Source organism: Rhinatrema bivittatum, chromosome 2 (genome assembly GCF_901001135.1).
Source record: "Rhinatrema bivittatum chromosome 2, aRhiBiv1.1, whole genome shotgun sequence".
Lineage (NCBI taxonomy): Eukaryota > Metazoa > Chordata > Amphibia > Gymnophiona > Rhinatrematidae > Rhinatrema > Rhinatrema bivittatum.
The window spans coordinates 382,347,162-382,372,083 of record NC_042616.1 but is presented as its reverse complement, the minus strand read 5'-3'; the positions used below and the strand labels follow the sequence as shown (position 1 = coordinate 382,372,083).

General features: G+C 44.8%; 1 protein-coding gene across 1 annotated transcript in view; it reads right to left on the bottom strand.

Annotated features, from left to right (window-relative positions):
- Window positions 1-24,922, bottom strand: part of ADAMTS16 (ADAM metallopeptidase with thrombospondin type 1 motif 16) — an 806,542-nt gene that overhangs the window by 301,914 nt on the left and 479,706 nt on the right. The window contains 3 exon segments of the mRNA XM_029589991.1: window positions 3,043-3,166; window positions 10,972-11,033; window positions 11,036-11,101. Coding sequence (XP_029445851.1) covers window positions 3,043-3,166; window positions 10,972-11,033; window positions 11,036-11,101 — 252 coding nt within the window.

The window sequence follows — 24,922 nt, the reverse complement described above, 5'->3', positions numbered from 1 at the left end:
GACAGCACATTTTGAAGTTCAGCAAATCCTTGCAATGCAACATTTAAGGAGTGCATGTACTAGGCTGAGTTAAAACCGGCACTGTCATGTGTTACCTGCTAGTTATTATGATAGCATTATATTGGGCTTTAACATCCCATTTGGAAAGCTAATGGGAGGAAGGATGTAGTAGTGTTAAAGACAGCATGGCTAAGGGAACACTCCCACATTAGGATGTTTAGTTTTCCCCTCATTAGTTAGTATGGGAGGAAACTCCCCTATTCACCAGAATACTACAGGCTTTCCAGGTCATGACCATCCCACTTCTCCACTCCCCTGAAACACTGAAGGTCTTCCATATCTCAATCACCTCACTCCCAAACCCAACTCCCACCAGAAAAATCACTTCAGAATATTTGTGTGCAGGAGGGAACTGGATTGGTGTATGGAGTAGAATGTCGGTGTTGCCATTTTGATTTTGGCACCACTGCCAGCAGGAAGAAAATGAAGCTCTTCTCCAGAGGTGGGTTGGTGGAGGGAGGGCAGAATTTGAGGTCCTGGAACACCTATAGTGTTTCAGAGGAATCGGGGATGAGATTATGAAGGGCTTGGAAGAATATTTCAGGGGGTTGGAGAGTGGTTTGGTTTGCAGGACCTGGAAGGCCTATTAGTGTTTTGGGGAGTGGGGAGGGCCAAAAAAGGCTGTATGTATTTTGGAGGGGTTGGGGGGATTAGGCCTTGAAAGCCCTAAATTGGTTTTGGTTGGAGGCAAAAAAACTTAAATAAATCTCCTGAGGTATAGTTAATTATTCTGTCTTAAATAGCTTGCATTAATCCTCATAAGTATTAATGCTAGATGGTAAATCCTGCATTTTCCCCCCTCATTTGCATATGCATTAGTGTTGCCATCATGTTAATAAGATAGGTACATGGGGCTTACCACACTGAGGTTTGATAACATCTAGGATTGTTTTTCAGTACCCTATACCAGTGGTTCCCAAACCTGTCCTGGGGGGCCTTCCATCCACTTGGGTTTTCACAATATTTGGAATAAATATGCATGATATAGATTTGCATGCACTGCCTCCACAGCATGCAAATGTATCTCATGCATATTCATTACGGAGATCCTGAAAACTGACTGGCTGGGGGTCCCCCAGGACAGGTTTGGGAACTACTGGCCTAGATGTATCAACAGTGCAGATGTTATCAGAGTCTGGATTTTAACATACAGATATATTAGAGGAAAGAAAGATATTTATTATGAAGACATATATTAAAAAATTTGAATGACCTCTGGCAGCAAGAGTTTAAAACATAAACAAAACAAAATGTACCCTGAAAAAATGTAAAACACAAATAATGAATACCACAGGTTACACTGACTCTGCTCAGTCTCTTGCTTTTCTGTTTGCCCCCAATCTGCTGGTTTTTATGGCCTTGATTTACTAAGCTGTTTTTCTTCATTTATTTATTTGTTCACATTTATAAATTGCCTCTCCCAAGGTAAGAGAACATACAAAACTAAATTTCTCCAAAAGGCCCAATTTTACAATCAAACAATATGCATAATCACTCAGGCAACATTATCAGGATAAGAAGGAAATCAACAACACTTTCACAGCAAAACACACAGCAAACAAAATAATTTACATAAGTCCATCAAAACCAATCATAACCCAAACTAAACCTATTCTATAATGGTAGGCTAATCAATACTTAAAAAGCACTGCTATAGTCAGTTAGAAGGCTAGTAGAAAGAAAACTGCTCTTTTTGATATATGCACATATTTATGACTGAATTTTCCAAAGTATACACCCACTTATATAGACATTTTGAAAATTACCATTGGAGTTGTACACAAGGGTTCACAGCAACATACCTCCTGATTTTCAAAGCAGACTTACTCACATAAGTTCACTTGACAACTATGGTTGAGTATATTTCTGTCCTCCAGAATCTGTCAGCTGATCTGTTATGGCCTGTTCAATGAATTTGCACAAAAAGGACAATTTTCCACTGCTCTATAGTTAGTAATTTGAAACAAGGTCTACATTCTAATGTTTTAAAAGAGGTCTACTATGAGTATCCTTCAATTTTTTTGGAAAGACCCTTTCTGGCGAGGAAGGAATTTATCAAACAGTTCAACATCACAATCAAAACTTCTTTACATTCTTTCACATCCCAAGCAGGACACAGATTAGAAAAATTGGCTGAAGATTTAGAGCAGACAAGAGTATTCTCTGATTCTTTCTAGGAAAGCAGGTCAAAAGATGATAGTATCTTGGATTCATCTACGTTTTCTACTCTCATGTAAGGAAAAGGTCATTGCTCCAGCTCTATTCTATCCCCCACAAAAAAATCATCACAACAATACTAACATATTCTAGAGATGTGCTTCGGGTAAAAATTTCATGTCGGTCTTCATTTCGGGGCCTCCCCGTGGTAATTTCGTTTTTCCCGCGGTTTGGGTTTTGTTTTTTGGGGGCCTCAATTTTCGGGTTAGTTCGGAAAAAATTAAATCGTTTGTTGGTTCTCCCGAACCATTCCAAATTAGGCAATTTCATTGACATTGCCTAATTTGGAAAAAATGATTGCACACCCCTTCTTATTTGAAGCCTCTGAAGAATCATCCAAAAGATTATTTTACCAGTTCTTTGCTAGGACAATTCTTTGCATGTTCTAAGCTAAGAGGAAAAAAGTGTTTCTTAGTCTCCTCTATAGCTAAATAAATAGATAAACATAGATTAGGAAAAAAAGCATTAGCAAATCCAGCTCTGTATGTATCAATTTACTTTGGCTTACTTATATACTATTGTAGATCAAGGCTTCCCAAACGGGTCCTGGTGACTCCATAGTTGGTTGTGTTTTCCAGATGCTCAAAATGCTTATGCAGAAGATAAATTTGCAGTATTGGAGATCCAGTATTTGCAAATTTATGTCATATCTATTCATTGGGGATAACCTGAAAACCCAACCAAATGTGGTGATCACTAAAATGACTTTGGGAAATCCTGTACTATACTAAGCATGCATGACAAATGATAACACACTATACTTACGGTTTGAATGGTGGTGCTTGGTATATTGACCCTTATAAATCCTGCAAGTAGAGTTGGTGCCTCTGCATACCCCACAAGCATCTTGTGAAGCAGTGGAACCAAGGATATGATCACAACCAACTACCTGCAAAATACAGTACACTGTATATTATTGTTAATCTGTAGTTAACATAGACTGATATTATTGCAAAACCATGTCAGAGTAAACCTTGTTAGATTGAACTTCCTCATGCAGTGTAAGGACTATGTCTTGAAGTCATATTCTTTAAAATAAAGCTTAAGAAGTCCAAAAGCCCTGATATATGATAACCAGCATTTGCCCATCATATTACAAGTTATTTAAATAGCCACATTGAACAAAATCCTATTTTTCAAGGAGGGGTAGGACCGTGATACTTGCAAATGAAAAACAGGACATCATACATATTTGTATCAACTTAAGAAAACATGGCAGAAGTGCTACAAAAAATGATACTAGAAGTATTAAATAATTTTGTGTGTTCTTTATTCTGTTGCATCTATATGGTATGGTTTCTCAACTTGTAAAGTATGGATCAAGGAATGCTACTCAAAACTAAGCAGCTAATGTCCTAACTCATGGCATTTTCCAGGGTTAGCAACCTGTTTGATACATCTGTATCAAACTTTCACATAAACGTTTATGTATGTTGGCACAGCTTGGAACTTCACGCATTGTGGCCTTCAATCTTGGAGCCACTCTGATTTAAGAGGCAGCATGGTTCAGTCAAAGCCCTCCTTCCCCAGTGTGGGAAATCTCTGGTGTTTTCCCACACAGCCCCCAAATGCAGGAAAAATAAATCTTTTGGCAAGGCCCCCTCCCACTTATTTATTTATTTAGCAGTTCTTATATTCTGCACTTAATACTGTTCTTCAATGTGCATCACAATAATAACATACATAATAGAAAAACAGATATATGTAACATAAAACATGTTTTAAAATATTTGATATAAAAGCACAAGATAAAAATAAAAAAACTGTAACTTAAAAAGCAATGCTTTACTTTTTTTTTCAAAAAAATATTCAAAAATGTCATGCACTTTATTAGGCAGTGAATTCCACATTTTCGGTCCTACACAGTGTAACTCCATCCCGGTGTGCCTATCCTGCACGGATGAGGCCATAAAAGAATTTCTCTTCGGGGCTGGAACCCCCTCACTGGCTACCTCTTCTCAATCTCCTTTACTCCCAGGGCTGGATCCTTTGTAGGTGTGTGGGGGGGGGGGGGGGGGGGGGAAGAGATATACCCCCAGGGCCCAAATGTGACAGGGGTGTCCTTTCTACACATTCCCTTTCATCCTTCGTATTCCCTTGGGGAGGATATTTTTCTTTAAGGTGGGTACAGTTAATGTGAAATAAATAGCCTGGAGTCATTGAGTTAGTGTCCAAAATTAGTCTTTACTGTTCAAACAACGGTGATGAATAGCACAATAACTCATACTGTAGTTTACTGTTGCAAAGGGGAGCTTTGTAAAGTCACTTATCAATAGTGGTGGAAAATGCCTACATTTTTGTGCAGTTCCACATTTTTTTGCATGAGAAGCCCACTTTTGCAAAGTGATTTTTGCACTTTAGCACATTGGCTTCCTGGTAAACTTCCTGGTACAGCACCTAATTCTTATACAGAATAAGATTTTATCATGCTTAAAACATTAGGATGTAACTTTCAAAGGGGCATGCAGCCTTTCATCCTTTGTAAGGATGCATGTGCATCAACGTGCACCCAGGGACACAGTGATTTTATTGCATGCTCCTATGCGCGGATGTTATAAAATTGCCTTGGCGCCTTTATGTGTGCTCCTAATTCTGCATGTAGGCGCACGTACTACACACATCAGGTTTCCGCTGCATAAGTAAGGGAATTTTATAGCCGGTGCATGTCCATGCCATGACCAGTTTCACCAGTTCATCCAGCAGTTTGCCCAGTGGAGAGCTATGTCCTCCAAACCCCGCTGCTTTAATAGTCTGCACTCCCTCCAGTTACCCCCAAACCCAGAAAAGGTTTTGAGGTTTCTGCATCATTAAAACCTTTTCAGGTATCTGAAGGCCTGAATCATATCTCCTCTGCACCTCCTCTCTTCCAGGGTATGCATATTTAAATCATTCAGCCTCCCCTCATAAGTCATTTGATACTGACCCCACACCATTTTGGTCGCCCTTCTCTGGGCCGCCTCCACCCTGCCTCTATCCTTTCTGGAGCCCACATCTCAAAAAGGATAGAGACAGGATGGAGGTGGTCTCAGAATCACTGCCACTTTCAAAACTGAGTCAAAATCACGGTTTGTGATTGTTAGCTGATGTCTTCAGAGGAGCAGGATACATCAGCACATAGTAGAAACTGACACGCCTTTTCTGCAGGAGCTGAAAGAAGTCTGGGAAGAAGGAAATGAGTTGCCGCTGATGGAAAATTGAGTTTGCTGACCATGCTTTCTCCAGAACTTTAACTTTATCCTCATAATGGTGGAACTGCACAATGACCACTCAGAGCCTGCTGCATGGAGTGGGGGGGCAGGGCCTGGTGCACCTGCTCAAATATTATGCATCCATGTTTTACCTCCAGGCCTCCGGGATGCAGCAGGAGACAGCATTGGAGCCCTCAACCTGCTCAGTACCCCACACAATATGAATGTTTTTGCATCCCCCCATTTTTCTATATAGTCCAGCTTTTTCTTCACCACTAGCAGTGTCTTCGCTAAATTGTTAGGGTTTTTTCGGGTCTCCATTAAGTTCTTCCACATAGGTCTGTCTCAGTGATTCATATGGAATTATCTTGTGCAATGGAAACTAATTGTTCAATTTTCTCTACTACCACTGCTAATTTGAGGCCCGATTTTAAAAGAGTCACGAGCATAAAAAAGGAAATTACGCACATGGCCTGGCCTTGCACGCACCACGCATTTTTGGAAGGGTCCGGCCATGCGCATAACCCCTGTTATGCGCCGATGTGCCAGTCCTCCAAAAGGGACGGAGCGGGGCAGGGCGGGACAGCGCCATTAACTGCTGTCCTGTGGAAGTGCATGCCGGGAAGTTGAAGTAAGTATTAAAAAAACCCGACAACTAATAGTTAGGGGAGGAATTAAGGATCGAGGAGGAGAGGGGGAAAATGTAGAAAGGTTATGTAGGGGTGTAGGGAAGTTCCCTCCCAGTCCGCTCCTTAATTGGAGCGGACTGGGAGGGAACTAGGGAAGGCCTCGCTTTGGTTTAGAATTTTTCCCCTCCCCCTGCGCGCGTGAATGTCCAACCCGCCTGCACATGCACACGCAGATTTTAAAATCCAGCACGCATGTGCGCACGGGAACTGTATTTTATAATATGCGTATGCCAACGCGCACATGTTATAAAATGATCATGTCTATGTGCGCGCACCGGGAACTGCGCGCACATGGAGGCACGCGCAGACTTTTTAAAATCTACCTTTAAGTTTTTATATCCGACGTGATCTTGACTGAGAATCATTTTAAACATTCTTGTAGTTGTTAGGTCATATCCAGAGCAGTAGCAGGCAAGGGCCATTCGTCTTCAGATATGGAATCCAGGCCCCGAAGCTTCTGGTGCCAGATCTCTGGTCTTTCTTGGAGGTTTAGATGTCTTGTCCATCCAAAAAGACAGCAGGGAACTTTTCTGTGAGTCTTTAGGTAGTACAGCCATCCTGACAGGGGAAAACTGCAGTAATTTATAGGATTTTTACAAACGTCCAGGAGAACTCCTCACCACAGCAGCGCATTACGTGACCCAGCTCGATAAGTTTCGAGACTCGTGTAAATAAAGTTATGTGATAACTCCATTTTATCTGGAATTAATTGGAAACCACCAAAGTAGTGCTACCTTAAATACAGATCATGAAACTTCTGAGCAAACAAACAATAAAAAGGGAAAGACTCATTCCAAATCTAAAATGTTACTTACATTCTAATTTTTTTTTTCTGCATGGCCAACTACCTCCAAGCCATAAGTGAGACTGTAATTCAGTCTTGGTTGTAAAGAATTAGGGGCATTATTCCTGTTTTTGGGAAGACAAAACAGTGCTGATTTAGTAGTGTGACCTGTAATTTGGGATTTTGGTGGCCACTCTGGTGATTTTTCTTGTGGATAGATTCAAACTGCAAAATCTTGTGTGATGGACCCCTCGGTTACATCACTACTAAGCCCTGGGTATTCCTGTATTAAGAACATAAGAACATAAGAAAATGCCATACTGGGTCAGACCAAGGGTCCATCAAGCCCAGCATCCTGTTTCCAACAGTGGCCAATCCAGGCCATAAGAACCTGGCAAGTACCCAAAAACTAAGTCTATTCCATGTTACCATTGCTAATGGGAGTGGCTATTCTCTAAGTGAACTTAATAGCAGGTAATGGACTTCTACTCCAAGAACTTATCCAATCCTTTTTTAAACACAGCTATACTAACTGCACTAACCACATCCTCTGGCAACAAATTCCAGAGTTTAATTGTGCGTTGAGTAAAAAAGAACTTTCTCCGATTAGTTTTAAATGTGCCCCATGCTAACTTCATGGAGTGCCCCCTAGTCTTTCTACTATCCGAAAGAGTCTAAAGCAGTCTAAAGTAAGCCCCTCCCAAGGGAGCTGGGATGCTCCGCCTCCTGAGAATTAACAAAAGCAGTTTGTAAGCGTGAGCTTTGGGGCCAAAGCAGAGTTGAGTTGGAGTTAGAAGGCAGTGAGGAATTTTCGCTTAAGTTGTTTTCTCAGGCCCAGTCAGAGGAGCCAGGCAAGCCCTGCTTGGGGGTCCTGACCAGGTTTGGGAAGGATTTCCTCTTCCAGTCCACTCACTGGCTGGTTGGGACTTTCCCTCTGGGTTGTTTTCGGGTTTTTGCAATTTTCGTGGTAGGATCCTTGAGAGACATCTGGGCCTTCTTGAACTCAGGGAATGGGGAACCCTGTGTTTGAGATACCCAGGGATAGGGAAGACATGCCCCTGAAGAGGTAGTGACCCGCTGCATGGAACAACTCTGGTGTTAATATCAGTTTTCAGGGCTAAGAGACATTTTGTTAGAAGATCTGGGAGGAAGAGTTTTGCTGCCCCTTCTTCCTACCCTTCTAAGGAACTTCAAAAGCTGCCTGTTCCAGGATCCCTTCCCAACTTGGGATCTGTGATGTAAAAACTAGGGATGTGCAGAGCAAAAGTTTAAGTTCATATGTCCATATGTCCAAAGCGGGTCCCATTTGCGGTCAATATGGACATAAACAGAATTCAATGAGTTGAGTATATGTCCATATGTGCAAAATAAAAATTTAAACCCCTCACCCTCCTTAATCCCCCCCCCCCCCCAAGACTTACCACAACTCCCTGGTGGTCCAGCGGGGTCAGGACGCCATTTCTGACCAACTTTGCAAGGAGCACGTGACGTCGGCGTCACGTCGGAGTGACGCGGCGTCACGTGATTCCCCGCGGGGTCCCTTCCGGCACCCTTGTTCGGCCCAAAACGAACTTTTGGCCAGCTTGGGGGGGCCTCCTGACACCCCAAGCTGGCCAAAAGTTCCTTTTGGGCCGAACGAGGATCCCAGAAGCGACCCCGCGGGGAAGCACGTGACGTCGGCGCCACATCAGAGTGACGCGGCCTCCTGACCCCCCCAAGCTGGCCAAAAGTTCCTTTTGGGCCGAACGAGCTTTTCCGGCGCGAACCCGCGGGGAATCACGTGACGCCGCGTCACTCCGACGTGGCGCCGACGTCACGTGCTCCTCGCAAGAATTTCAGAATAGCGTCCTCACTCCTCGCTGGATCACCAGGGAGTTTGTGGTAAGTCTTTGGGGGGGGGGGGATTAAGGAAGGTGATGGGGTTTTAAATTTTTATTTTGGATCAACAATCGCGATTTCCAACTTATTCAACATAGCTATGTGAATAAGTTGGAAATCCGATCGTTTATGTCTCATCACTTTTTTAAGTTAAAAAAAAAAAAAGTAGCGTTTTACATTTATGTCAATACGAATGCACACCCCTAGTAAAAACTGTAATACTAAATCTGAGTTACATCTGAGGACCCCCTTCGGAGTCTTCACCCAGGGAAGAGTGATAATTGAGAATCCTGTGCAGAGATTGGATAATATATTTTTGGGTCAGTTGGAAGGGCTTTTCCCATCCCAACAAGGAGCTCCCTGATCACCTGGGAACCTCATTAATTCAAGCTCTGGATGGTGAGTGTTTCCCTTGCCCCTGGACCCAAAGCAAAGAGACCCTAGCACAGATAGAACATGAAAGAAACTGTAACAGTCACCTGTGGAGACTAAAAGGAATTAATTTGAACTTTACCATTTTCCATCTAATTACCCATCAGTAAAGATATTGATTTTGGACACTCAACCCAAGTCTCCTGTCTCTTATTTCTGGTGCTCATGGCATCTACAGTGTTGAGAACCAAGTATCCCTTCCCAAGGGTACAGAAAGGACAAAATATATGTGTACAATGGTCCACCCCTGTCACATTGGGCCCTGGAAGTATATCTCCCCCCCAACCACACCTAAAAAAGGATTTGGCCTTGGGAGTAAGAGGGAATGTGAAAGAGCTAGCCGTTGAGAGGTTCCAGCCCCAAAGGGAAAAAACATTATTTTTAAGGCCTCACCCATGCCAGGTTAGGCACACCGGGGTGGGAGTTACACTTGTCTTTTTGATTAAAAGCCAAAATTTGTAAAGCATGCTGAGTGATAAACAGTATTTAGGGCCACAGAGATATTGAAGGGGGGTTCATACAGAATGATAACTAAATCACACAATGAAGAATATGCTTTATTCAAGGACTGTTTTCAGCCTTCCCACAAAGCTTGCAATCCAAATCCATAGTTTGTACCATGATTTTCAAGAAAACCACCCCCCGTTCTCAAACACCCCCCCCCCCCCCCCGGAGTTTTCCCTTTGAAAATCAGCCAGCGACTGGTGGCAAAGGAATTTCCTTCTCCTGTGGAATCCTTTAAAAATTTCTCCCCTGTACTTTTGCTGTGAAATGTCCTGAAAGTACTCATAGGGATGGAAATTTCAACAGCCATTAAACTACCTGTCATTTTTGCCCTCACTATGTCGACATAGTGAGGGCAAAAGTAGCGCCGGCGCATTTTGAATATTGGCAATACGGCCCGCGTGCAGGAGGTCGCTCCTGGACCCTCGCTGGACTTTTGGCAAGTCTTGTGGGGGTCAGGAGGCCCCCCAAGCTGGCCAAAAGTCCCTGGGGGTCCAGCGGGGGTCCGGGAGCAATCTCCTGCACTCGTGACGTCGGGTGACAGGAACCAAAATGGCGCCGGCGCTACCTTTGCCCTGTCATATGGTAAGGGCAAAGGGCCACCGGCGCCATTTCTTTTACGCAGCCGTGGCCCGTGAGCGGGAGATCGCGTCGGGACCCCCCCACTGGACCCCAGGTAATTTAAAACATTTTGGGGGGCTTCGGGAGGGTGGGGGATTTATTTTAAAGGGTCAGGGTGGGTTTTAGGGTGCCGGTTTTCCCGCCCTCCCCCCTCCCCCGATTACGATTTTTGACGATAAATCGGGGGAATTGTTATTGTATCGCGGCTCTAACGATTTTTGACGATTTAAAATATATCTGACGATTGTTTTAATCATCAAAAAACGATCACATCCCTAAAAGAACACACAGGGACCAAGAACATACATATTTTGTCCTATGTGAAAAAGAAGGTGGGCTTGGGCAAAGATAGGCTGGGAAAGGCAAGAATGCATGCAGTTTTACATTTTCATGGAAAGTATCTGCAGAAACAAAAGTACAAAGATCTGCGGCTGCTATGTCCTGGAACATTTTTAAATGGAGAAGTTTGAGCCCTGGTGCAAAGTCCATAAGGGAAAGTACCCATAGAATTGGCAGCTGTCCGCAGAGTTTGAAAATGTCCTCCTTAATCTGGCATACAGTATGTGTGCAGAGCAAAATACCTGTTGTCCATTATTACCTCACAAGTCCCATCTATACACACATTGGGACTACCTTCCGCACAGGGTGTCCCATCTTTAACTTGTTCGACAGCGAGAAAAAGAAATCGAATCCTTCAGCAATACAGTAAAGTTTGCAGAAGTCCTTCTCTATAAATAGATAAAGGGAAATATTAGCTTTATATTTGTCTGTACATAATATTCATGACAGCAACATAAAAAGTTGAATACATTTATCTCTGATGACTGTAATGGTTTAAAGAAACAGCTACTACGTACTAGAGAACCTAATACCACTTCCAAGTACAATAACACAAATATTTTAAAGTGGAGATGGATACACACTGGTGGCAGGATTGGGGGAGCTTAGGTGGGAAGGAGAATTACCAAAATTTGAAATATTTTCAAAGGTAACAAATATTGTAAGTCCATAGAGAGCTTTTTGCAAATATAGCAAGTTTGCAGCAAGGTCTTCATTAGACAGCAAGATGAATAAGCCATAACATATGAGCAGCGTAATCTAACAGCACTGAAATGTACCAAGCTCTCAGACTTCAGTTAAAGTATTTCTGAGTGTGCATGGGAGTTCTTGCTTTCGGTCGCTGCCTTGTGAGGTCATCTGTCTCTTCAGAGCTTAAGTTTTAGTGTGGTAGTTGGCTTTCCAGGGAGGCAGGAGGGCACTGAGTATGGCTATTTCATTCTGCTCTCTATGGAGAGTTTTTTTTAAAGATAAACAAACTTGATTTCTCTATTGACAGGTAGGAATGAATCAGCTATGATGCATGAGCAGTTTCGGGCTGAGGGTTGCATTGCGGAGTGACAACACAACCGATAACATGGAGATGGACTACTGGGTGAACAAGCTGCACCAAACTGCTTGACTAAAGTTACTATATTTCTGTCATGCTATTCAGACAGTAATGAGACATAAAGGTATGAACAGATGATCAAGTAGCAGCTTTGCGTACGTATTCAGTAGAAGTGGCTCATGAGAGGCTTCTAGGAAAAGTAAAAAGTCATGGGATAGGTGGCGATGTCCTTTCGTGGATTGCAAACTGGCTAAAAGACAGGAAACAGAGAGTAGGATTAAATGGACAATTTTCTCAGTGGAAGGGAGTGGACAGTGGAGTGCCTCAGGGATCTGTATTGGGACCCTTACTATTCAATATATTTATAAATGATCTGGAAAGAAATACGATGAGTGAGATAATCAAATTTGCAGATGACACAAAATTGTTCAGAGTAGTTAAATCACAAGCAGATTGTGATAAATTGCAGGAAGACCTTGTGAGACTGGAAAATTGGGCATCCAAATGGCAGATGAAATTTAATGTGGATAAGTGCAAGGTGATGCATATAGGGAAAAATAAACCCATACTATAATTACACAATGTTGTGGTCCATATTAGGTGCTACAACCCAAGAAGAGATCTAGGTGTCATGTGGATTAACACATTGAAATCGTCGGTTCAGTGTGCTGTGGCAGTCAAAAAAGCAAACAGAATGTTGGGAACTATTAGAAAGGGAATGGTGAATAAAACGGAAAATGTCATAATGCCTCTGTATCGCTCCATGGTGAGACCGCACCTTGAATACTGTGTACAATTCTGGTCGCCGCATCTCAAAAAAGATATAATTGCGATGGAGAAGGTACAGAGAAGGGCTACCAAAATGATAAGGGGAATGGAACAGCTCCCCTATGAGGAAGAGACTAAGAAGTTAGGACTTTCAGCTTGGAGAAGAGACGGCTGAGGGGGGATATGATAGAGGTGTTTAAATCATGAGAGGTCTAGAACGGGTAGATGTGAATCGGTTATTTACTCTTTCGGATAATAGAAAGACTAGGGGGCACTCCATGAAGTTAGCATGTGGCACATTAAAACTAATCGGAGAAAGTTCTTTTTTACTCAACACACAATTAAACTCTGGAATTTGTTGCCAGAGGATGTGGTTAGTGCAGTTAGTATAGCTGTGTTTAAAAAAGGATGGGATAAAGTTCTTGGAGGAGAAGTCCATTGCCTGCTATTAAGTTCACTTAGAGAATAGCCACTGCCATTAGCAATGGTAACATGGAATAGACTTAGTTTTTGGGTACTTGCCAGGTCTTATGGCCTGGATTGGCCACTGTTTGGAAACAGGATAACTGGGCTTGATGGACCCTTGGTCTGACCCAGTTTGGCATATTTCTTAGTTCTTATTAGGGATGTGAATCGTTTTTGAACGATTAAAATTATCGTCAGAAAATTTTAAATCATCGTAAATTGTCAGAGTGCACGATACAATACAAATGCCCACGATTTATCGTCATAAATCGTCCTAAATCATTAAATAGGGCACGGGAAGTATGTTGGGGGAGGGCGGGAAAACTGGCACACCAAACAACCCCTAAACCCACCCCGACCCTTTAAAACCAATTCCTTACCCTCCCCCACCCCCCCGAACCCCCCCAAAATGTTAAATTACCTGGTGGTCCAATGGGGGGGGGGGTCCCGGTGCGATCTCCCGCTCTCGGGCCATCTGCGCCCACCCGACCCTTTAAATCGACCCCCCTTAGCCTCCCCACCCTCCCGACCCCCCCAAATCCTTACCTGGTGGTCCAGGGGGCCTCGGGGACGATTTCCCGTTCCCAGGCATCAGCTGCGCTAAAAGAAAATGGCGCCAATGCCCCTTTGCCCTTACCATGTGACAGGGTATCCGTGCCATTGGCCGGCCCCTGTCACATGTTGACTGTGTCCCATTAAATCATGTCTTTCTACATGCTCTACGATTTTGATCTTGAGAATAATTTCCACTATTTTTCCCGGCACTGAAGTCAGGCTCACTGGTCTATAGTTACCCGGATCTCCCCTGGAGCCTTTTTTAAATATTGGGGTTACATTGGCCACCCTCCAGTCTTCAGGTACAATGGATGATTTTAATGATAGGTTACAAATTTTAACTTTCATTAGTTAAAATTTGTAACCTATCATTAAAATCATCCATTGTACCTGAAGGCTGGAGGGTGGCCAATGTAACCCCAATATTTAAAAAAGGCTCCAGGGGAGGGTGGTGGGTTTTGCAAGGACTAACATCCTGCTGACCAAGGAGAACACTTGTTACAGGTAAGCAACTCTGCTTTCTCTAAAGACAAGCAGGATGGTAGTCCTCACACATGGGTGAATCCCTAGCTGTAGGCTATCCGAGCAGGACAAAGCGGGAAACTGCAAAGTGCAGAAGCACTACTAGTCTCCCTTTTGCCCGTGAGGCAGCCAACCCACAAGGGGTCCAGGCTGGAGAAGAGTTGGGTTCCACAAAGAAAAACCATAAAGTGACTGAGATACAAAACTTTCATTCGCAGCAGGGACACCTAAGGTAGGAGAGTGATGCGAGAGCGAACAGAAGCATACTCCGCATCACAGAAACATTACAAGCAGGGTGTTGGATCAGTAACCCTGACAATGAAGTCGGCCTAGAACTTCCTGGGTACAGGAAAAAGCCCAGATATGTAAACAAGAAAAGATCTCTTGGACAAAGACCGCACAGTTTTCAGCAGTGTAGAAGACAACCGAAAATCCCACTGGGGCCTGAGAACATCCCAGAAAGAAACTGCAGTCCAATGACATCTGAAGGACAAAATGACTCTGCACAAGTGTTCTCATGTGCGACAGAAAGGTAAATGGGAAGAAAAACCCAAGCAACGCTTGGAAAATAATTAGCAACAACAGCAGGGCCTGAGACAGATCCTACATGCTGAAGCACCAGATCCAGCTGACTGTGCAGGACAGCGTCAAGAGTTTCAGGGGATAAACAGCAACCCCTGAATAGATCGCTACCCCAAATCCCGAGCAAGGAGAAGAGTTAGACATGAAGCTCACGCACGCTACACCCTATCAAGGGCAGGGCTATCCATCCTGTCTACAGGAACATTCAGGTGATCAGAAAGGCACTTTGGGTGACTTAGTGAAGGGAGAAAGCTAAAGGCAGTATGGGCCAAAACCTGGTGAAAAAACAGGGGAAAACGTGGTGTATCTTTTCCCTACAGGTAAACACTAAAATATATCACAAATGCCTTACCTTTTCCTCCCCTTTCCTCAACTTTCCAGCCAGAAGTCAGAGGGATCGAGAACACAGGCAGGCAGACCACTGAACTGCTGGGGTAAGTCCAAGTTGCTAGGTGGTATATTCCAACCCCAAGCAAATAACTCACTACTGAGTCCAGCAGAGACAGAGCCCTCAGGCTGCTTGGAACAGCTGAACTGAGAGTGAATTCCCCAGGGATGAAATTCATAAATACTCCACTATGAGACAGGAAACCAGGTTGTCACAAGTGCAACCCCTGTCAAACAGGATTTCTACACTGGCCCGGAAACCCAAAGGGCACCACAGGAGGGCCAGGGTGATCATGGAACAGATTGCCAAGCTCCTGGCAAAGGTATTAACACTCCAGCTTTGAGTGCAAATACTTCCCCCAAGGAAGCACGCGGTTCAGTAATGGAACAATCAATGAGTGAACTAGGATGCCCCTGTACACAGAAAAAGTTATCTAAAAAATGAGGAAGTATAGCTTACAAGCCACTGCAACCAAGAGTAGGACCTCTGTGGCAGGGTTCCTTGTCCCCCAACTTCCTTAGCCATGGATATGGCAAGAGGTTTAAAAGCATATTCTCCAACTAGAGGGACTAGAACCCTCCTCACTGAGGCAGGGTCCCACAGGCGAGAAAGACTGGCCAGACCGGACCTTTGAGCTCAGCAGGCATCAAGGTGACACCGGGATGGGAGAGATTCTTAAGGTTCACCTGGGAGCTACTCTGGGGAGGATCCCTCATGAAATAGACCTGCTGTGCCACAGAAAGACCTAAGGAGAGTGCTACTGCTCGACTGGCTCTTGGAACTTGCAAGGAACCCAGAGCAAGTAGAAGTGATGACATCCCTTCTCCTGGAAAACAGAGAACAAGGGACACTTCTCATAGAGGTGGTCAATCGGGCATCCAGAGGGGAAACCATAAGGGTTGTCCTGGAACCTGGTCGAGTCTCCCTACCTGGAAGGAAGAGGAGCCATGAGAATTGGGACCTCCCAATTCCAAAAACCTTCAATTCTCTCAAGGAGTGTTGAGGTTCAATCACTGATTGCTGAGGTTCAAAAGCGACCAATTCACCAATGGCCACTACCCTCACAATGATAGGACACAGTAATCAATGGAGGAGTCACAGCAAAAATGGTCCAATGACTGCCTCTGATGTTCCCCGGCCCTGGCCTCTCAGGAGACACTCTGATTCAAGAATCGAGATTCTGGCTCAGAGATAAACATGCCAGGTATGGAACCTCAGGGGCTTCCCCACAAAAGGGGTTCAGGACACGGGAGGGGTTGAGAGACATATTCCTCATCCAAGGGAGGACAGTACTCCTGACACTACCCTCCTGGTGTCCACTCTTCTTAGAGTTCGATCAGGAACACAGTCCTAGATAGTCCTGAGGCTGTGACGCACAACCGGTTGTGCTCACCACAAGGGAAACACACACACACACACAGATATACCCATACAGCAGAGGGCAACTGGAAAATGATCCCTTCGCTGTGAAACACGCTGACCAGTACTTATACAGTGATATCCACTTGCTCAAGTAGGTGGCTAGGCGCTCCCAAAAGGTAAAAAACAGTGTGTGATGACGCCTTCTCTGCCAGTGCTTACCAGCACTTTGTGGTGCAGAAATGACGAGGAGGCCGAGATAATGACGTGACAATGGCACAACCCTGGCTTGGCAAAAACTGCACAGACAGGGAGAATGCTGTCCGTCACTGCCTGAGGTGCATGCAGTAGATACTTTGCCATACCCGATCACACATGCTGCACTTCACCATCACAGTAACTCACAGTGGAGTGAACAGGAATAGTGTGACAATGTGGTTCCCAGGACCACTGGTGCACTGGGCTTGTCATGGTGGTGGGTGGCATTTCAAGAAGTCGCCCTCTGAAAACACTGCAAGAGGCAGGACACAGCCCTTGCAACAGCAGTGGAAATGGCTCACCTTCATTTCCCTCAAGGAACAATAGTAGCGAAGTCCATGGAGCCCTGCAGTTATGTCCCGTGGCATCCAACAACATCCACTGGTGCCCACAGTGGTGACGGTGCCTGTAGGGCCCATAGCACTAAAATGCATACCAATGAAAGGCACATCAAGGGCACCAAAGGATGCAGCATCCAGAGCTTCAAAGGCACTTAACCGAATCAGGATCTGATCAACTGTATATAGCGCCATTCCTGGCGCCCCAAGCACCTGTGGACCCCGACCGCCAAGTGATACCTGATAGAGCACCTGGTGCCCGAAGGCATTGATGGACTGGTGGTACCAGGATTGCCAGGAGCACCTGCAGGCAGAGGCTCTCCAACCCTAACACAGCACATCAATGCCCAAAGGAACTGATGACAGTCAGTACCAATGACTGTCCCTCTTGGCTCATCTATTTGTCCGAGGGCGTCAATGCAGCAAGCTTGATGGTGTCTCTTGTCAGCAGCTAGGGCTGACAATAGCCTCATTAGGCCAATCCCAATGACTCAGGGTTCGTGAGATCACTGGCATCCATGGCCCATGATCAGCGCTCGATCTGTCCAAGGCAGAAATCCCTCTCACCTAAGGGCTTCAGTGGCAGTAATGGGGCCTCAAGAGTTACGGCAGACGATGCCTCAAGAACAACTAGGGTGCCCAGGGGTGATACCATTGCCTTGTTGATGGTGCTCGATATAATCAAGAGCAGCAATGAAAGGCACAGTGGCCAACATGCTCGATAGCCTCCATGGCTGCCCTGCACCCTGATGGCATAGAATGCGTCGATGGTATCAGAGCAGCTCTGCATTGCAACAGCAATATGGCTGCACCTTGCGATGGCAGTGCGGCCACTCACAGCATCAAGTCCATGCATCGAGAGATGCTACAGCATTGAGGCCACATACCCCGACAGCATCGAGGGTGGCCATGCACACACCTCGATGGAATCAAGGGCATCGTTGGCCCCACAATCACCATAGGCATTGAGAGCACCACGGGTATTGATGGCTCTGAAGGCATTGTGGCCATCAAGGCACATACCCTGACAGCATCGAGGGTGGCCATGCATGCACCTCGATGGAATCGAGGATATCGATGGCACTGTGAGCATCGCGGGCATCAATGGCACTGAAGCATCGCGGGGATCGATGGCACCTCGGGCACCGATGTCATCGATGGTACCGCCAGCACCATAGCATCGATATCATCGATGGTACCGCCAGCACCACAGCATCGATGCTACTGCAGCATTGAAGGCAATGACGCATCGAGGGCACCGTGGCATCGATGGCACCAAGGCCTCAAGGGCATTGAGGCATCAAAAGCAGCAAGGGCATCGACATTGAAGTCAGAACTGATGGTATCGAGGGGAATCAAGGCACTCAATGGTAGACCTGGTCCCCAACGCCAGCCACTACTCCACCTGATCGATGCCTATGGCACAGAAGTCCCATACGGTACCAAGGGCGGTTTTGCACCTCGATGACCTTGAGGGTAACCAGGCACCTCGACGACATCAAGGGTAACCATGGTGCTTGAAGGCAAACTTGGTCCCCGACCTGGTCCTGACATCGATGTATCAGAACAATGCTGCGCTGATCACAGATGAGCACAGGCAACCGTTACTGGATATGGCGCCAACAGTGCGGCACAAAGCTGTTTGCCCAGGCTCCTGCTTACCCTCTTTCCCAGAGAGACTGCACTGCCATCTCCGGCAAGCCGGACGGGAGGCCTCCTCATCCAGGGCTCCTGCCTGTGAAGACTAGTTCCTTGGAGTCTGAGGAGGATGAGCTCTCCCCCCCACTGGAATGATATAATCCATGATCTCTTCACTGTCTGACCTCCATCGATGCCGATCAATCGGTGAAATGATATGTAACTCCTGCCTGGGTAGATGAAACTCTTGCCCAGGTAGAATGCAGGTGAGTCCACAGGCTCAGCGGCCTACACGGATCACCCGCGGACTACACTCAGTCAGCACTGGACAAAAAGGTACAAAAACAGACAGACCAAGGAGAGGACACAGAAACTAAACTGTGGGTGCAGTATAATTTTTTTTTTTAAGGAAGAAATAGACTCTGCCTGACTGCACAGGGACTAAAGCCCGCCATGCGGTGGGCCAACAGAGGAGAAAGAAAAAAAAACTACCATAAGGTAAAGGAAAGAAAAAATCTACAGCTCTAGAGAAAAGTCACTTATAAAAATAGTACAGAAAGAGAGCAAAGCTGAATACCATGAGCACACGGCTCCTGCAACCACACGGCTCCATAGAAAAAAAGACTAAGGAATTCTGCCTAGGGGGCAGGGTGATGACTACAGCTGCACATGCTCAGTAGGGCATGCTGAAAGCTCTAGATTCTTTGAGATCAATGTTCTGTGCCAGGCCCCATCCGATGATGTCACCCATATGTGAGGACTACCACGGAGGAACACTTAGCCAATACCCTGACAACAATGAGAGAAGCTGAGTAAGTGACCTCTGATGATCCGATGGAGAAAGGACAGATAGAAATTCAGAATGGGCTGATTCCACCTCTTCCACTTCCAATTCATGAGGGGACTTCCTTGTAAAAGGCACATTGATTAAATAAGGAAGCAGAATCATTCCCAAAGCTGGAATTCCCTGGAGCAATAATTTTATCTCCAAAGGATTCTCTGGGGCCACACTTTGAAAAACGTTCCTCCATCCTGGACAGGAGAGACTCTAACTTCCCTCTCTCATCTCCTTGGCTTAAGAATGCAAAGAAATTCTTCACCAATTCTGAAATCTGGGCCCCAACTGGTTGAGGAGACACATCCTCTTCTGACATCCGTATAGGTTCATCCTCACTGGAAGCCACAACAGCAGGTAGCACCAAATACGAACTCAGGTATGCCAAGGTTATAACTGCAGAAACATTGGGCTCTGACGCATTCTGTGGTGCATGCTGCTAACCAGCAGTAGGTTTGGTCATCAGTGCCAGCAGGGATACATTCTGTGCCAATGCTCTACCCTCCAAGGTAGAGGATCAGCAACTCCTTGGCACCAAAGTGCCCTGCTCCAATAATGCCAAAGGTGCTGCGGTACTCCACACCAAGAGGACTGACTGCATCCAGGAATGTGCTGGCATGCTCCGCACAGATGAGAAGGATGGTGCCCTGGATGGTTCCAGGACTGTAATGTTGAGAAGGACAGGTTGTTCAGCAACATAGGGATCTTCCACATAAGGAAGGATGAGGATACCAATGTCAAGGCAACTAGCTATCATCTTGGTCGAGGAGAGGTCCAACGTGGTGGAGCCCTGCACCAATGGTGCTTGCTTATTTGATGCAGAGGAAGATGGCTCCAATAAGGATCCCTTGTGCCACTTAGGTACTTATCCAGCACTTATCCAGTGCTTTCTGCTTTTATTCCTCACTCAAACCCTGACCTGTGATGGATCTGAGATCTGGCACCATTGGGGATGGGGGAAGTCTTTCCTGACTTGCAGGAATAAGAGGTAGAGTCTCTGCATGACTGAATCTTGTTATGATGCTAGGAGTCCAAAGAGGCCTCGCTCTAGGAGGTAGTGCTGTTCCGCACCCTGCCTTCACCCTGAGGCTTTGGAGTCTTACTTGATGGTGCCTTTCACAAAGCTTCCATCTTCCAGGTATTGTACTGATGCAACCATTGGAATACCAGATTATCACTGGAACAGTTGGGAGAGTGATGGTCTGGTCTTGGCAGCGATAGCAGCTAGGGTGGGTGTCTGTGATGAACATGTGACTCCCACAGACCTTAAACCTGCTGACTGCAGACTTTTTTGCCTTTGGTTTCTTTTTGGTAGAATTTAAAAGTTCTATTAAAGAGCTGCAAGGGCAATGACAAAACAAGAATTTGCAAGATGTAAACTCGAAGCAAAAGAGTCAAGGCCAGAAAATACAAGGCCAAAATAGGGAAGCACATCTATATGATAACACAGATGAAGAAAGATTGAGGTTCTCATGAGGTAGTGACTGTGCACAGGAACATTTTATCTGAGTTCTGAGAGCTGGGTCTGTGTTGGCTCAGTTGAATGATGTTCTCTCCCCCACCCCCTTGCTTTATGGTTGATTCATGTCTGCTTCTCATTGGATGATGCCAATTAACTTGACCTGGAAAATATGAGTGATAACGTTTGGATCTTGCTATAGCTTTAATGTGACAAAAATGTGTAAAAACTGCTAGGTTAAACCCAACCGCACTTTTTCGGTTGCAGGTCCCAATTTATGGAACTCTCTTCCCAACTATATTCATCAGCTCACCATAAAACATGACTTCAAAAAAACATTTAAAACATACTTATTTTCACAAGCTTTCCCAGATTTCTAATCCTAAAGTGGTAATTCAACTTCTTTCACTACTTCATCTTAATTCTTTGTGATTTGTAATTATTTTTCCTAAAGCATGTTCTTTGTGTTTTATTATTTATTTATTTATTTATTTATTTATTTAAACGTTTTTTTATACTTTTTTGTGTTTTATCAATTATTTATTTATTTATTTAAACTTTTTTTTATACCGACCTTCATGAAAAATCATATCAAATCGGTTTACAAAGAACAGTATGATAATAAACTTTAACCTTAACATAAAATAACATAAACAAGTTGCCGGAAAGTTACAATACAACAGGGGTAAATGGGTTGGGGAGAGGAATGCGCTAGAGGCAGAAAGAGTAACTTCGTAACAATGATGGTACAGTAACAGTGACTTTGCTGAGGATTATCTAGTTACATGCCTGGTGTCTGAGACCTAATCAATAGCCTAGCTGGTATCGGGATAGTTACAGGAAGGCTTGGCGAAACAGCCAGGTCTTAAGTTTTTTCTTGAATGTTTGTTTTCTGTATGTTTTATTATTATTATTATTATTATTATTATTGTTATTATTATTATTATTATTATTAATTATGTATGTTTTATGTCTTGTAAACCACTTAGTTCCACTTTGTGTGTATTTGTGGTATATAAAAATCTTTTAAATAAATAAATAAAAGTAAATGGAAGATTGATTATCAAATGAATGACAATGGGATTTAGAGATCTCATTTATGAATGGGTAAGGAAACTAGTTGACAGGGAAGAAATCAAGAGAGTCATAATTAATCTCTCTCTCTCTCTCTATATATAATGCGCTTAGGAGGAAGTGGTGTCTGTCTGCAGCAAAGGCTTGGAAGGCTGATCTACATATTTCTCCCAGAAGCGCCAGCATAGTATACCAGAGGACACCACAATCTATTTAGGCTTCAGCTCCAGCTTCCACAGCCCCCCATACTGTTTCCAACTACAGAAAACTGGAAAGCTCATTTGCAAACTTTTCTCAGCAGCCCTAGCACAACCCTATAGAGAACTAGGTTATAGTTTTCAGTCTCTGCACCCTTTCTAGCACCAGATAATGTGAAGGCTCATTTGTATGCTTTTCCTGGTAGCCCCAGCAAAGGATTCTAGAGACCACTTTGAGCTGTTTGCAAACCCTACACTCTGGTACTAGAGGACCTGAAGGCTCATTTGCATACTTCTTCCAGCAGCCCCCACTGAGAATGCTGGGAGCTATCTAGGTTTGAGCTTTTATAGCCCTCACATTCTTTCTAACAGTAGAGGACCAGAATGTTCATCTGCATACTTCTCCCAACAGCCCCAGCAGAGGATTCTACAGGACACTATGAGCCATAGGCTTCAGCTCCTACAGTCCAGCTTCCCTCTTCCCCCTTCTTTCCAGCAGCAGATGATTAGAAGGCATATACCAAAATGCCACGTCCTATAAATTTTCAACAACAGATTTATTTATTTGATAAAAAAACAAAATTAGTTGAAAAACAAGAGTCAATAAGGTATGTAATCAGGAATTTTTCAGTAAACTAATTGTAGTTTTTGGAGGATCACTGACAGATAAATATAAAATAAATCAATTGATTAAAAGTACTTTAGATTAGTTTGAGCATCCCTATTCCCTTAGAAATTTTAAATAGCTAACATTTGAACAAAATTAAGATGCAGACAGTAGTCCAGTAGTGAGAGGGGGGCTATCCAATCTTTTGCACTGAGTGCCACATGTATTTTTATCTACCAGTTGGTGAAATGTTGTATGTGTGCACGAGAATGAGTCCAATAGGGATGTGCATTCGGATTGACCGCATATGGAAAACGCAACTCAAATTTTTTTTTTTACTTAAAAAAAAGATGGGGCGTATACGAGCAGATTTCCGACATAAATGAACATAGATATGTCGGATACGGCGAATCGCCATGCGCGCGCTTTCTCGCCGCCATTACCTGCGACTCGAGCTCGGAGCCCCGGATTACCTGAAAATGGCGGCGCCCCTGCGGTAACCATGCCAACCTGTCTGACCCTGTCCTGTGAGTCTCAGTGACTCACAGGAAAGGGTGGGACAGGTCGGCATGGATACCGGAACGCAGCGAATCTGCGTTCACCTTTTCAGAGAAGCACTGAATGCAGCGAATCGCGCTGTCATTCCGTGCTTCTCTGAGGATTATCCTGACGAGCCAGCAGCACTATAAAAGCAGCAGCAGCACGAGGACTGACGGACATTTTCAGCGATTCAGTGGGGAGGTGGGATCGGGATCGTGCAGGGTGGGCTTAGGCAGGCTGAGGCAGAGAAGATAGCAGAACCCGATTTGATAGACAACACAGAACAGAACCAGATTTGATAGACAACACAGAACAGATTCTTTGTTAGGGAAAAAAAAAAAGAACATTCTTATTGAGTGAGTCTGTACATTTTATCCTGGGCAGTGCCAGGCAGGGCTGGCAGTACTCTGCCTCATATTTGCTATTTTTAAACAGACTTAAAATCATTCTCCTTGAGTGGTTCAGTGCTGGCTGGGCAGCAGTTCCAGGGCTGGGAGTACTCTGCCTCATATCTACTTTAGTTCTATGTGCACTGCAGTGCACACAGACAGACACATTCCGTGCATTGCCAGGCAGACAGTGAGGCAGTGGGCATTGTAACAAGAGTGAACATTGCCCTTCAGCAAGTCTGTTACATTTGCTATTTTTAAACAGACTTAAAAGCATTCTCCTTGAGTGGTTCAGTGCTGGGTGGGCACTGGGCAGCAGTTCCAGGGCTGGGAATACCCTGCCTCATATATACTTTAGTTCTATGTGCACTGCAGTGCACACAGACAGACACATTCCGTGCATTGCCAGGCAGGCAGTGAGGCAGTGGGCATTGTAAACAGAGTGAACATTGCCCTTCAGCGAGTCTGTTACATTTGCTATTTTTAAACAGACTTAAAAGCATTCTCCTTGAGTGGTTCAGTGCTGGCTGGGCAGCAGTTCCAGGGCTGGGAGTACTCTGCCTCATATCTACTGAAAAGGAAGCTTGTTCTCTGTGCACTCACTGCACACACACAGACACATTCCGTGCATTGCCAGGCAGGCAGTGAGGCAGTGGGCATTGTAAACAGAGTGAACACATTCTCCTTCAGTGGTTCAGTGCTGGGTGGGCAGCAGTTCCAGTGCTGGGAGTACCCTGCCTCATATCTACTTTAGTTCTATGTGCAAGGCAGTGCACACAGACAGACACATTCCGTGCATTGCCAGGCAGGCAGTGAGGCAGTGGGCATTGTAAACAGAGTGAACATTGCCCTTCAGCGAGTCTGTTACATTTGCTATTTTTAAACAGACTTAAAAGCATTCTCCTTGAGTGGTTCAGTGCTGGGTGGGCAGTGCCAGGGCTGGCACTGGCAGTACTCTGCCTCATATCTACTGAAAAGGAAGCTTGTTCTCTGTGCACTCACTGCACACACACAGACACATTCCGTGCATTGCCAGGCAGGCAGTGAGGCAGTGGGCATTGTAACAGAGTGAACATTGCCTTCAGCGAGTCTGTTACATTTGCTATTTTTAAACAGACTTAAAAGCATTCTCCTTGAGTGGTTCAATGCTGGGTGGGCAGCAGTTCCAGGGCTGGGAGTACCCTGCCT